Source organism: Oncorhynchus tshawytscha, linkage group LG13 (genome assembly GCF_018296145.1).
Source record: "Oncorhynchus tshawytscha isolate Ot180627B linkage group LG13, Otsh_v2.0, whole genome shotgun sequence".
Lineage (NCBI taxonomy): Eukaryota > Metazoa > Chordata > Actinopteri > Salmoniformes > Salmonidae > Oncorhynchus > Oncorhynchus tshawytscha.
In genome coordinates this window covers 3,301,482-3,317,196 of record NC_056441.1, presented here as the reverse complement: position 1 = coordinate 3,317,196, position 15,715 = coordinate 3,301,482, and the positions used below count along the sequence as shown (strand labels likewise).

Sequence of the window (15,715 nt, the reverse complement as noted above, 5' to 3'; positions counted from 1 at the left end):
CCCTGACCTTAGAGAGCCTTTTTTATTTCTCTATTTGGTCGGGGTGTGAGTTGGGTGGGCATTCTAGTGTTTCTATTTCTTTGTTGGCCTGGTATGGTTCCCAATCAGAGGCAGCTGTCTATCGTCGTCTCTGATTGGGGATCATACTTAGGCAGCCTTTTCCCACCTGTTGTTTGTGGGATCTTGGTTTTTGTGTAGTGCCTGTGAGCACTCCAGTCGTTACGTCTCATTTGCTGTTTATTGTTTTTGTTGGTGAGTTTCATTTAAATTAACATGTGTACGCTGCTGATTCAGACGATCGTGACACAACGAAAGACCTAGTTGAGCTGCAGCTGGCCCAGAACAGAGCAGCATGTATTGCTCTTAACTGCAATCAGAGGGCTGATATAAATACTGTGCTGCCAGTCTCTCTTGGCTCAGAGTTGAGAAGAGATTGACTGCATCTCTTCTTATTTTTTCTAAGAAACATCAATGTGTTGAAAATCCCAAATTGTTTGCGTAGTCACCTTACACACAGCTCTGACACACACACTTAGCCCACCAGACATCCCCCTCAGGGATCTTTTCACAGTCCCCAAATCCAGAGTCATTCTTGCATGGAACTACCTTCCATCTCATATTGCTCAAATAAACAGCAAACCTGCTTTTTAATAACAGATAAAAGCAACACCTCGCGGCACAACTCCTCTCCCCTATTTGACCCAGATAGTTTGTGTGCTACGTGTGCCTTTTATTTTTATTGAGGTATTCCTGTCCTTGAGCTGTTCTTGTCTATTGACGTTCTGCATTATGTCATTCTGTATTATGTTCCATGTTCTGTGTGGACCCCAGGAAGAGTAGCTTCTGCTTTCGCAACAGCTAATGGGGATCCTAATAAAATACCGTAAATGTCAAATACCAAACTGTCTAGCCGAGCTGGTTCTTTGAACTGTGCTTGTGTTGTATGATGGGTAATCTGACCTGAAGTATTTACAGCTACTTGTACCAGCTACAGTTGCTTTGGCTGTTAATTTGACCTGTTATTAGATCTCTTAGTATATATGTAAGTATTTATCTTACTATATATTCATAATGTATCTCAGAGTAAGAGAGCTGATTTAGGATCAGGTCCTCCATTGACCTTTTAATCTATTTAATTATGATCTAAACTGATCCTAGATCAGCCCTTCTAAGCTTTGTGAAATCTGCTCTGTAAGCCTTCGTCCGTCCTGCCTGTCTTCTATCACGTTGCTAGTTTGCTGAACCTTCCAAGCTCTGTGTTTCTGATGAGTTGTCTCCTTCCTGTCTTTCCATAGATTGACAGGGTTCCAGCTGCCCTCGCCCATAGTGAGCACAGGACCCAGGCTAACACTGTGGCTGCTGTCAGACTATGCTGTCAGTGGACAAGGCTTCAAGGCCATCTATGAAGGTAACGTCTTATACTGAAATAAAGTCTTACAAAACCTATAGAGGTAACATATGCCTCCCTCTCTCGCTCTCGCTCTCCCTCTATCTCTCTCTCTAACTCCCTCTCTCCCTCTCCCTCTGCCTATCACTTGTAGTCTCTCTCTCTCTCTCACTCCCTCTCCCTCCCTCTCTCTCTCTGCTCTCTCCCTCTCTCTCTCTCTCTCTCTCCCTCTCCCTCTGCCTATCACTCTCTCTCTCTCCTCTCTCTCTCTCTCACTCCCTCTCCCTCCCTCTCTCCCTCCCTCTCTCCCTCTCCTCCCCTCTCCCTCCCTCTCTCCCTCTCCCTCACTCTCTCCCGCTCCCTCTCTCCCTCTCTTTTCTCTCTCCCTGACGTTAATGTTCTCTCCCTCTCCCTCTCCTTCTCCCTCTCCCTCCCTCTCTCCCTCTCCCTCTCCCTCTCCTTCTCCTTCTCCCTCTCCCTCTCCTCTCCCTCTCCCTCCCTCTCTCCCTCTCCCTCTCCCTCTCCTTCTCCCTCCCTCTCTCCCTCCCTCTCCCTCCCTCTCTCCCTCTCCCTCTCCCTCCTCACTCTCTCCCCGCTCCCTCTCTCCCTCTCTTTTCTCTCTCCCTCCCTCTCCCTCCCCTCCCTCTCTCCCTCCCTCTCTCCCTCCTTCTCTCCCTCCTCTCTCCCTCTCCCTCTCTCCCTCTCTCTCCCCTCCCTCCCTCTCTCCCTCTCCCTCCCTCTCTCCCTCCCTCTCTCCCCTCTCCCTCTCCCTCACTCTCTCCCGCTCCCTCTCTCCCTCTCTTTTCTCTCTCCCTGACGTTAATGTTCTCTGCCTCTCCCTGTAATCTACCTTCTCCTCCTCGTTCTAGTCTGTTACTCCATTACTGATTCCTTTGACATCTCTGGGCACCGTCCCTAAGTCCTAAGACGTAAAGCTAAAGCTTCCACCTTCACAAAGCCCCTTCAGTAGATATAATGACGTAAAACATCAGGAAAGCAGGTCAACAATGCATTCACCTCTGAGCACATCATATCGTACAGACAATATACTGTAACCTACTGTACTCCTAGGGCTGTGGCGGGCATGACATTTTGTCAGCCGGTAACAGTCATGCAAATAACTGCTGGTCATTAACATAAACACATGTAGTATCTCATGTAGTAGTATCTCATCTAGTAGAATGTCATGTAGTATCTCATGTAGTAGTATCTCATGTAGTAGAATGTCATGTAGTAGTATCTCATCTAGTAAAATCTCATGTAGTAGTATCTCATGTAGTAGAATCTCATGTAGTATCTCGTGTAGTGGTATCTCATATAGTAGTATCTCATGTAGTAGAATCTCATGTAGTAGTATCTCATGTAGTAGAATCTCATGTAGTAGAATCTCATGTACAATCTCATGTACAATCTCATGTAGTAGTATCTCATGTAGTATCTCATCTAGTAGTATCTCATGTAGTAGAATCTCATGTAGTATCTCATCTAGTAGTATCTCATGTAGTATCTCATGTAGTAGAATCTCATGTAGTATCTCATGTAGTTTCTCATCTAGTAGTATCTCATGTAGTAGAATCTCATGTAGTATCTCATGTAGTATCTCATCTAGTAGTATCTCATGTAGTAGTATCTCGTGTAGTATCTCATCTAGTAGTATCTCATGTAGTATCTCATGTAGTAGTATCTCATGTAGTATCTCATGTAGTATCTCATCTAGTAGTATCTCATCTAGTAGTATCTCATGTAGTATCTCATGTAGTATCTCATCTAGTAGTATCTCATGTAGTAGTATCTCATGTAGTAGTATCTCATGTAGTATCTCATGTAGTATCTCATCTAGTAGTATCTCATCTAGTAGTATCTCATGTAGTATCTCATGTAGTATCTCATGTAGTATCTCATCTAGTAGTATCTCATGTAGTATCTCATGTAGTATCTCATGTAGTATCTCATCTAGTAGTATCTCATCTAGTAGTATCTCATGTAGTATCTCATCTAGTAGTATCTCATGTAGTATCTCATGTAGTATCTCATCTAGTAGTATCTCATGTAGTATCTCATGTAGTATCTCATCTAGTAGTATCTCATGTAGTTTCTCATCTAGTAGTATCTCATGTAGTATCTCATGTAGTATCTCATGTAGTATCTCATCTAGTAGTATCTCATGTAGTATCTCATGTAGTATCTCATGTAGTAGTATCTCATGTAGTATCTCATGTAGTATCTCATCTAGTAGTATCTCATCTAGTAGTATCTCATGTAGTATCTCATGTAGTATCTCATGTAGTATCTCATGTAGTATCTCATGTAGTATCTCATCTAGTAGTATCTCATGTAGTATCTCATGTAGTATCTCATCTAGTAGTATCTCATCTAGTAGTATCTCATGTAGTAGTATCTCATGTAGTATCTCATGTAGTATCTCATGTAGTATCTCATGTAGTATCTCATGTAGTATCTCGTGTAGTAGTATCTCATGTAGTATCTCATGTAGTATCTCATGTAGTATCTCATGTAGTATCTCGTGTAGTAGTATCTTGTGTAGTATAATCTCATGTGGTATCTCATGTAGTAGTATCTCATAGCCCACAAACCACTGTTGCAGACCTTTGGAACATCTACATTTTATAATCTATATCCATGTAACATAGGCTTCATCTTTACAATAAATCCATTATTTATTTTAGGCAAGTCTAAAGAAACATTAGCCTATGATATGAAGAACATTTTCATAGGGACGGAATAGCATATTCTTGGTCCGGCCAAATGGCTGTGGGCTACACTAGTTCATTTAGCAGACAAATGATTTCTGAGGGAGTGTGCACATTCTGTGTTGAGCAGTTAACAAAGTGATCATTTGAAACAGGTTCTACTATATGCATTAATTTCGAGTTATTTATGAAACTTCAGTTGTGATACAATCCGTAGGCTATATGTTATGATTTCTAATACATTCTAGGGCTGCATGATGCGACTATTTGAAAAAAAACTCACATGAAAGGAATGCGCTCTGCTCTGTTTCTTGTGCTGTACACACTTCATCAGTCTCTCATTCACAGTTTGGCAATATATTGATAATATTCTCTACACATCAGACTATTCTCAATTGAATCTGTTTTTTACATATTTCCTACTGATATAGATGTGGACAAACCTTTTTTTAGACTGTCCCACATAAAACAAAGTAATCAACACTCGAATAGAGAAGAGAGGCTTCCTGCTGTTACGTTTATAACAGGTACACCAGTTGTAAAGCGGATGAATGTGTTGAGCAACAAATAGGCAGAACGACCAAGCTTGGATCCTCTTTTAACCTCTCTATTGGATTAGCTGTCTCTTCTCCTTTAACCTCGCTAGCGTCCCACCTGGCCAACATCCCGTGAGATTGCAGAGCGCCAAATTCAAATACAGAAATACTCATTATAAAAATTCAGAAAAGATACAACTATTAAACATAGGTTTAAAGATTAATTTCTTGTGAATCCAACCACGGTGTCAGTTTTCAAAAATGCTTCACGGCGAAAGGATACCTTACAATTATTTGAGAACATAGCCCAGCAGACAAATCATTACAAACAGATAATTTATATATATTAATATTACACATGTGAAATTAGTTCAGGGGGGTAACTATTTCATCTGTATGCACTTGAATAGCAAATGGAGGATTGCTTTCCCACAATTCATTTTCATGCCAGCCAGGCTACTCTGGCAATGAAGCGAAGCAATTTGCTTAAAATTAGGATATAGTATGTAAGGCTCTACGCTGAGAGACGGGAGGGAGTACGTTCAGGGAGTGAGTACGTTTAAAAAATAAATGAACAAAACAAGAAACACAAACATCGCAACGACATGAAACAGCAACACTGACGACTGGGGAAGAAACTAAAGGGAGAGACATATAAAAGACAGGTAATCAAGGAGGTGAATCCGGTCCAGTGCCCTAGCAAGCAGCCTGGTGACCTAGAGGCCAGAGAGGGAGGTACACGTGACAGCCTGGTGACCTAGAAGCCGGAGAGGGAGGTACACGTGACAGCCTGGTGACCTAGAGGCCGGAGAGGGAGAACACGTGACAGCCTGGTGACCTAGAGGCTGGAGAGGGAGAACACGTGACTGCCTGGGGACCTAGAGGCCAGAGAGGGAGAACACGTGACTGCCTGGTGAACTAGAGGCCGGAGAGGGAGAACACGTGACTGCCTGGGGACCTAGAGGCCAGAGAGGGAGAACACGTGACTGCCTGGGGACCTAGAGGCCAGAGAGGGAGAACACGTGACAGCCTGGTGACCTAGAAGCCGGAGAGGGAAGTACACGTGACTGCCTGGTGAACTAGAGGCCGGAGAGGGAGAACATGTGACTGCCTGGTGAACTAGAGGCCAGAGAGGGAGAACACGTGACTGCCTGGTGAACTAGAGGCCGGAGAGGGAGAACACGTGACTGCCTGGTGACCTAGAGAACGGAGAGGGAGAACACGTGACTGCCTGGTGAACTAGAGGCCGGAGAGGAGAACACGTGACAGCCTGGTGAACTAGAGGCCGGAGAGGGAGAACACGTGACAGCCTGGTGACCTAGAGGCCGGAGAGGGAGAACACGTGACAGCCTTGTGACCTAGAGGCCAGAGAGGGAGAACACGTGACTGCCTGGTGAACTAGAGGCCGGAGATGGAGAACATGTGACTGCCTGGGGACCTAGAGGCTGGAGAGGGAGAACACGTGACTGCCTGGTGAACTAGAGGCCGGAGAGGGAGAACATGTGACTGCCTGGTGACCTAGAGGCCAGAGATGGAGAACATGTGACTGCCTGGTGACCTAGAGGCCGGAGAGGGAGAACACGTGACTGCCTGGGGACCTAGAGGCCGGAGAGGGAGAACACGTGACTGCCTGGGGAACTAGAGGCCGGAGAGGGAGAACACGTGACTGCCTGGTGACCTAGAGGCCGGAGAGGGAGAACACGTGTCTGCCTGGTGAACTAGAGGCCGGAGAGCGAGAACACGTGACAGCCTGGTGACCTAGAAGCCGGAGAGGGAGAACACACGTGTGACAGCCTGGTGACCTAGAGGCCGGAGAGGGAGAACACGTGACAGCCTGGTGAACTAGAGGCCGGAGAGGGAGAACATGTGACTGCCTGGTGAATTAGAGGCCGGAGAGGGAGAACCTGTGACTGCCTGGTGAACTAGAGGCCGGAGAGGGAGAACATGTGACTGCCTGGTGAACTAGAGGCCGGAGATGGAGAACACGTGACTGCCTGGTGACCTACTTGACAAGCTGTAGAAAACGGATGGGATCCTCCACTTTTTAACCACTTTTTAACCCTTAACCCACATTTTTTATCCATAAATTAAAAGAGCGCCCCCTATATCCAAGAAGTTAACCCACATTTTCCACGTGCAGAAATGTGATTAACATAATGAAAAAATTCCCTATTAAAATCCATCTGTTTCAGATAAAGATGTCTGGGTTTTTTTGCGTCCTCCAATATGCCCCTTCCTCATCTGCGTTGAAAGGTGGTAGTGCGAGAGCAGTTTTTGTCAGACCATGAGACATCCCGAAAATTGGTCTTCTCACGAAAACGTCTTGTAGTGTCGGTTTGACCTACAAACTGTTATGAAAGATGAGTCACTTGCTCACTCCGTTTTCATCTAGGACGCTTACAAGACTCACAAGACTCTTCCGAAGGTCCCCAATACTTGTAAAAAAAAAACATTTTTATGGAAGTAAATTTGGAGATAAATTAGTACCTAAAATAAGGACATCCTGATCTTTCTCATATCTCTCAAATAAAGTCCAGACACTTCAAAACAAGAGGGTTAGTAGAGGCCATCAAAACACTGTTTCTCTCTTCAATTGCATAGAGTAGCCTATAGAAAGAACATATGGGCTTATAGGAACAAGTATTTCATTCCATGCATCAAACAGTTATGAGGAGCTGGCTGGCTATTCGCTGTAGAGCAGCTGTTCCGGTTCCACTCAATGTCTGAATGCCAGAACTCCCATGATGCTGAGTACCAGGCCATTAGGACCTGATGGAGGGACAATAGAGCCCTGAGTACCAGACCATTAGGACCTGATGGAGGGATAATAGAGCCCTGAGTACCGGGCCATTAGGACCTGATGGAGGGACAATAGAGCCCTGAGTACCAGGCCATTAGGACCTGATGGAGGGACAATAGAGCCCTGAGTACCAGACCATTAGGACCTGATGGAGGGATAATAGAGCCCTGAGTACCAGGCCATTAGGACCTGATGGAGGGACAATAGAGCCCTGAGTACCGGGCCATTAGGACCTGATGGAGGGACAATAGAGCCCTGAGTACCAGGCCATTAGGACCTGATGGAGGGATAATGGAGCCCTGAGTACCAGGCCATTATGACCTGATGGAGGGACAATAGAGCCCTGAGTACCAGGCCATTAGGACTTGATGAAGGGATAATAGGGCCCTGAGTACCATGCCATTAGGACCTCATGGACGGAGAATAGAGCCCTGAGTACCAGACCATTAGGACCTGATGGAGGGACAATAGAGCCCTGAGTACCAGGCCATTAGGACCTGATGGAGGGACAATAGAGCCCTGAGTACCAGGCCATTAGGACCTGATGGAGGGATAATGGAGCCCTGGAGGGAGGGATAATGGAGCCCTGAGTACCATGCCAATAGGACCTGATGGAGGGACAATAGAGCCCTGAGTACGGTCATGAAATGTTTACAGTCACCGTAACAGATCTATGTATTCTCCATCTAGATCAGGTTTCCACTATAATATGCACTCCCCAGTCTGATCAGCATACTCACTAAAGAACATTACATAATCAATGTGCTTTAGGCCAATTATATTACTGTGCATGGTTGGATTTAGGGCCAGAGAGGAGATTGAGATGTGCATAGTCTTACTTTCTTTCCCTGCCTGGAGGGCTGGCTGTAGAGGTAGAGAGCTGGCATGTTGTGATGGTTACACCTCGCTAGGCTAAGGGGTCCTTGTCGTATTTTCACTTGAAGGAGGAGTGTTTTATGACCCGTAAAAGGATGAAATTAACAGAGAGGGAGAGGGAGAGGTGATATTAACAAAGAGGTGATATTAACAGAGAGGTGATATTAACAGAGAGGTGATATTAACAGAGAGAGAGAGGTGATATTAACCTCTTGAAACTCTGGGGGCGGTATTTCATTTTTGGATAAAAAACGTTCCCGTTTTACTAACAGAGAGGTGATATTAACAGAGAGGTGATATTAACAGAGAGGTGATATTAACAGAGAGGTGATATTAACAGAGAGAGAGAGGTGATATTAACAGAGAGAGAGAGGTGATATTAACAGAGAGAGAGAGGTCATATTAACAGAGAGGTGATATTAACAGAGAGAGAGAGGTGATATTAACAGAGAGGTGATATTAACAGAGAGGTGATATTAACAGAGAGAGAGAGGTGATATTAACAGAGAGGTGATATTAACAGAGAGGTCATATTAACAGAGAGAGAGAGGTGATATTAACAGAGAGAGAGAGGTGATATTAACAGAGAGGTGATATTAACAGAGAGGTCATATTAACAGAGAGGTGATATTAACAGAGAGAGAGAGGTCATATTAACAGAGAGGTGATATTAACAGAGAGAGAGAGGTGATATTAACAGAGAGGTCATATTAACAGAGAGGTGATATTAACAGAGAGGTCATATTAACAGAGAGGTGATATTAACAGAGAGAGAGAGGTGATATTAACAGAGAGGTCATATTAACAGAGAGAGAGAGGTGATATTAACAGAGAGGAGAGGTGATATTAACAGAGAGGTGATATTAACAGAGAGGTCATATTAACAGAGAGAGAGAGGTGATATTAACAGAGAGGTCATATTAACAGAGAGGTGATATTAACAGAGAGGTGATATTAACAGAGAGGTCATATTAACAGAGAGAGAGATGATCTAATGAGAGAGACTACCATCTAATGAGGGAGACTACCATCTAATGAGGGAGACTACCATCTAATGAGGGAGACTACCATCTAATGAGGGAGACTACCATCTAATGAGGGAGACTACCATCTAATGAGAGAGACTACCATCTAATGAGAAAGACTACCTTCTAATGAGAGAGACTACCATCTAATGAGGGAGACTACCATCTAATGAGGGAGACTACCATCTAGTGAGAGAGACTACCATCTAATGAGAGAGACTACCAACGAGTGAGGGAGACTACCATCTAGTGAGGGAGACTACCATCTAGTGAGAGAGACTACCATCTAGTGAGAGACTACCATCTAATGAGGGAGACTACCATCTAATGAGGGAGACTACTATCTAATGAGGGAGACTACCATCTAGTGAGGGAGACTAACATCTAGTGAGGGAGACTACCATCTAGTGAGAGAGACTACCATCTAGTGAGGGAGACTACCATCTAATGAGGGGGACTACCATCTAGTGAGGAAGACTACCATCTAATGAGAGAGACTACCATCTAGTGAGAGAGACTACCATCTAGTGAGAGACTACCATCTAATGAGGGAGACTACCATCTAATGAGGGAGACTACTATCTAATGAGGGAGACTACCATCTAGTGAGGGAGACTACCATCTAGTGAGGGAGACTACCATCTAGTGAGGGAGACTACCATCTAGTGAGGGAGACTACCATCTAGTGAGGGAGACTACCATCTAGTGAGGGAGACTACCATCTAGTGAGGGAGACTACCATCTAGTGAGGGAGACTACCATCTAATGAGAGAGACTACCATCTAGTGAGGGAGACTACCATCTAGTGAGGGAGACTACCATCTAGTGAGGGAGACTACCATCTAGTGAGGGAGACTACCATCTAATTGAACAATGAGGTTAGTTGCTTAAGTGGAGTACTTGGCCAAATTAGGACAGAGAGGAAGGAGCAAGAGGGGCCCGAAGCCAATAAACTCTCTTCCAAATGTATAATTGTGTCCCTCAAGGAAGGCTGTCTGTGAATGTCTGCACAGTGTAGCTGATGGAAGATTATCACATAAACTAGTTAGGGTAGCATATGTAAGATGTTGTGTTATCCTTCCAGATATCCATCTCTCTCTCTCTCTGTTTATCTCTCTCTCTCTCTCTCTCTCTCTCCCTCTCTCTGTTTCTCTCTCTCTCTCCCTCTCTCTCTTTCTCTCTCTCTCTCCCTCTCTCTGTTTCTCTCTCTCTCTCCCTCTCTCTCTCCCTCTCTCTGTTTCTCTCTCTCTCCCTCTCTCTGTTTCTCTCCCTCTCTCTGTTTCCCTCTCTCTGTTTCCCTCTCTCTCCCTCTCTGTTTCTGTCTGTCTGTCTGTCTGTCTGTCTGTCTGTCTGTCTGTCTGTCTGTCTGTCTGTCTGTCTGTCTGTCTGTCTGTCTGTCTGTCTGTCTGTCTGTCTGTCTGTCTGTCTGTCTGTCTGTCTGTCTGTCTGTCTGTCTGTCTGTCTGTCTCTCTCCCCATCCCTCTAAAGACTGTATTAGCTCTGTGAGTGCTCTACTCTTCATTGCCTCCCTGCCTCTGAACAACCAGTCCCTTCACTTGTTAGATTAAACGTAAGCAATAGTCAGACGCATGAATTAATCGACTCTGCGCATAAAGAGAACGCGTTCCGATCGCACGTAAAAACATTATCGCTCCATTAGTGGACGTGGTGTCTCTTTGTGCTTGTGTGTTCAATTAGTTCAGTGGATGGTCATTACTGGTACTCTCTCTCTCTCTGTGTCCTCTAGCTTGTTTGGCTCAGGCTAATGGCAGACATATTGAATAGGGGCGACTGACCGATGCTACCTTCGCCCCCTTCTGATCCCCTTGGAGATGTTTTTTCTTTTGTACCTCAAGCTAGAACAGCATCTCCCTGAACTCTCCATCCTCACACATCAGGTCATATATACAGAGATACCTCACACATCAGGTCATATATACAGTACACAGAGATACCTCACACATCAGGTCATATATACAGAGATACATCACACATCAGGTCATATATACAGAGATACATCACACATCAGGTCATATATATCAGAGATACCTCAGACATCAGGTCATATATACAGAGATACCTCACATATATACAGAGATACCTCACACATCAGGTCATATATACAGTACACAGAGATACCTCACACATCAGGTCATATATACAGAGAGACCTCACACATCAGGTCATATATACAGAGATACCTCACACATCAGGTCATATATACAGAGATACCTCACACATCAGGTCATATATACAGTATACAGAGATACCTCACACATCAGGTCATATATACAGAGATACCTCACACATCAGGTCATATATACAGAGAGACCTCACACATCAGGTCATATATACAGAGATACCTCACACATCAGGTCATATATACAGAGATACCTCACACATCAGGTCATATATACAGTATACAGAGATACCTCAAACATCAGGTCATATATACAGTATACAGAGATACCTCACACATCAGGTCATATATACAGAGATACCTCACACATCAGGTCATATATACAGAGATACCTCACACATCAGGTCATATATACAGAGAGACCTCACACAGAGAACAACATGTTTCTCCAAACTGAGTCTTTCCAGTAGCAGTGTTCTCTGTTTTCAGTCACACACACACACACACGCACACAGACACACATCTATCCCAGAGCACACTAGCCACAGTACATTACCCCCCCGGTCCAATCACCTGAAAGAGATAAGCAAGAGACACTGTCCCAGGTTTCTGTCAGGGTCTGTGGTACTGCTGGGCTTCGTCCGTCTGAAACCTCATTGTCTTGTAGTTTAGCTGATGTTACCGTAACATGTTAATGGAGTGAGAGAGAGGTGGATGGGTGGAAGCAGGGCGATAACACACCACTCTGAACTGTCAGACCTCAATAATGTGTCTGTCTGTCTGTCTGTCTGTCTGTCTGTCTGTCTGTCTGTCTGTCTGTCTGTCTGTCTGTCTGTCTGTCTGTCTGTCTGTCTGTCTGTCTGTCTGTCTGTCTGTCTGTCTGTCTGTCTGTCTGTGTGTCTGTCCTGACCTGACCTGACCATAGAAAGCCTTTATTTTCTATGGTGGAGTAGGTCAGGGCGTGACTGGGGGGGGTGGGGTTTCTAGTTTATTATTTCTATGTGCGTTCTATGTTTTCTATTTCTTTGTTGGCCGGATATGGTTCCCAATCAGAGGCAGCTGTCTATCGTCGTCTCTGATTGGGGATCATACTTAGGCAGCCTTTTCCCACCTGTTGTTTGTGGGATCTTGGTTTTGTATTGTTGCTTTTGAGCCCTATAACGTGTGCTTGTTTGTTACTCTTTATTGGTTTTGTTGCTGGTTCACATTTATAATAAATTATGATGGACCCAAACCACACTGCGCTTTGGTCCACTCCGTATAACAATTGTGACTGTGTGTGTATGTCTGTGTATTGGCCTGCATTTGAAAGTGTGTGTGTGTATGTGTGTGTGATTGTGCGTGCGTGCGTGGCTGTGAGAAAGCAATGAGACTTACGGTCGGTATCTACTGGGTTTACCGATGTCGAACAGCCTCCTAATCAAATGTTATGACACCTGCTTGGTAAACAACAGGTGTAGACCAACAGTGAAATGCTCACGGGCCCTTCTGCAGTGTCTGCTCTCAGCCTTCTATGAGGACAGAGATGTGCACAACGCCGCTTATTGCTGCACTATTTATACACTGAGCCCGCATCCCAAACGGATCTCTATCCCCTATTTAGTGCACAGGGCAGGGTATAGGGAATAGGCTGCCATTTGGGATATTGCAACCACCGTTGTCTTCAGATACTTGTCTTTCCTCCTCTCCTTTAACACCTATTGGATTAGCTGTCTCCTCTCCTTTAACTCCTATTGGATTAGCTGTCTCCTCTCCTTTAACTCCTATTGGATTAGCTGTCTCCTCTCCTTTAACTCCTATTGGATTAGCTGTCTGCTCTCCTTTAACTCCTATTGGATTAGCTGTCTCCTCTCCTTTACCTCCTATTGGATTAGCTGTCTGCTCTCCTTTAACTCCTATTGGATTAACTGTCTCCTCTCCTTTAACTCCTATTGGATTAGCTGTCTCCTCTTCTTTAACTCCTATTGGATTAGCTGTCTCCTCTCCTTTACCTCCTATTGGATTAGCCGCCTCCTCTCCTTTACCTCCTATTGGATTAGCTGTCTCCTCTCCTTTAAACTCCTATTGGATTAGCTGTCTCCTCTCCTTTAACTCCTATTGGATTAGCTGTCTCCTCTCCTTTAAACTCCTATTGGATTAGCTGTCTGCTCTCCTTTAACTCCTATTGGATTAGCTGTCTCCTCTCCTTTAACTCCTATTGGATTAACTGTCTCCTCTTCTTTAACTCCTATTGGATTAGCTGTCTCCTCTCCTTTAACTCCTATTGGATTAGCTGTCTCAGAAGTCTGTCTGGAAAATACATCTAAAGATCACCAATACCAATGCAATACCAAGCGTTGGCTGAAGTGGTATAATGCTCGCAGCCATTGGACTCTGGAGCAGTGGAAACGCGTTCTCTGGAGTGATGAATCACGCTTCACCATCTGGCAGTCCCACGGACAAATCTGGGTTGGGCGGATGCCAGGAGAACGCTGCATGCCCCAATGCATAGTGCCAACTGTAAAGTTTGGTGGATGATATTGGGGCTGTTTTTCATGGTTCTGCACTTTCAACTTGGTAGCAACAGTTTGGGGAAGTCCGTTTCCTGTTTCAGTATGACAATGCCCTTTTGCACAAAGAGAGGAAAATGGTTTGTCGAGATCGGTGTGGAAGAACTTTACTGGCCTGCACAGAGCCCTGACCTCAACCCCATTGAACACCTTAGGGATGAATTGGAATGCCGACTGCGAGCCAGGCCTAAGCACCCAACATCAGTGCCTCACTAATACTATTGTGGCTGAAGTGAAGCAAATCCCTGCAGCAATGCCCATGATTTTGGAATTAGATATTCGTCGAGCAGGGGTCCACGTACTTTTGGTCATGTAGTGTATTTCTCCAATGCCAAATCAGTGTGTCTTGTTTGCCATGAAAATATCCCTGTTTAGAAATAATTAAATCTGAGAGGTTATTAGGAATCTAAGCAACGTACTTTCAAAATGTAGACCTGCCTTTCCACCCCAGACAGAGTAGTCCTACCTTTCCACCCCAGACAGAGTAGACCTACCTTTCCACCGCAGACAGAGTAGACCTACCTTTCCACCCCAGACAGAGTAGGGCCTACCTTTCCACCCCCTACCTTTCCACCCCAGACAGAGTAGACCTACCTTTCCATCCCAGACAGAGTAGCCCTACCTTTCCATCCCAGACAGAGTAGATCTACCTTTCCACCCCAGACAGAGTAGACCTACCTTTCCACCCCAGACAGAGTAGACCTACCTTTCCACCCCAGACAGAGTAGATCTACCTTTCCACCCCAGACAGAGTAGACCTACCTTTCCACCCCAGACAGAGCAGACCTACCTTTCCACCCCAGACAGAGTAGACCTACCTTTCCACCCCAGACAGAGTAGGCCTACCTTTCCACCCCAGACAGAGCAGACCTACCTTTCCACCCCAGACAGAGTAGACCTACCTTTCCACCCCAGACAGAGTAGACCTACCTTTCCACCCCAGACAGAGTAGACCTACCATTCCACCCCAGACAGAGTAGACCTACCTTTCCACCCCAGACAGAGTAGGGCCTACCTTTCCACCCCAGACAGAGTAGTCCTACCTTTCCACCCCAGACAGAGTAGGCCTACCTTTCCACCCCCTACAGAGTAGGCCTACCTTTCCACCCCCTACCTTTCCACCCCAGACAGAGTAGGGCCTACCTTTCCACCCCAGACAGAGTAGGTCTACCTTTCCACCCCAGACAGAGTAGGGCCTACCTTTCCACCCCAGACAGAGTAGATCTACCTTTCCACCCCAGACAGACTAGGGTCTACCTTTCCACCCCAGACAGACTAGGATCTACCATTCCACCCCAGACAGAGTAGGCCTACCTTTCCACCCCAGACAGAGTAGTCCTACCTTTCCACCCCAGACAGAGTAGTCCTACCTTTCCACCCCAGACAGAGTAGTCCTACCTTTCCACCCCAGACAGAGTAGTCCTACCTTTCCACCCCAGACAGAGTAGTCCTACCTTTCCACCCCAGACAGAGTAGACCTACCTTTCCACTGCAGACAGACTAGGCCGACCGACGCAGACAAATGTAAACTTGAACTGCTGGCTACTCTTCTGTGGTTTAACCCAATGAGAGAAGGTCACAAGTGTTTCCCTAAAATCTATCTGGGTTTAAACACTCTTCTATTGGACAGAAAGTGAATCGCTTTAATCAATTGATAGTGACAGAATTAGATATACTTCCCAAGCAAAGTA

General features: G+C 45.3%; 1 protein-coding gene across 1 annotated transcript in view; it reads left to right on the top strand.

Moving 5' to 3' along the window:
* LOC112220687 (CUB and sushi domain-containing protein 2-like) overlaps positions 1 to 15,715 on the top strand; it is a 927,456-nt gene that overhangs the window by 178,479 nt on the left and 733,262 nt on the right. The window contains 1 exon segment of the mRNA XM_042295064.1: positions 1,296 to 1,431. Coding sequence (XP_042150998.1) covers positions 1,296 to 1,431 — 136 coding nt within the window.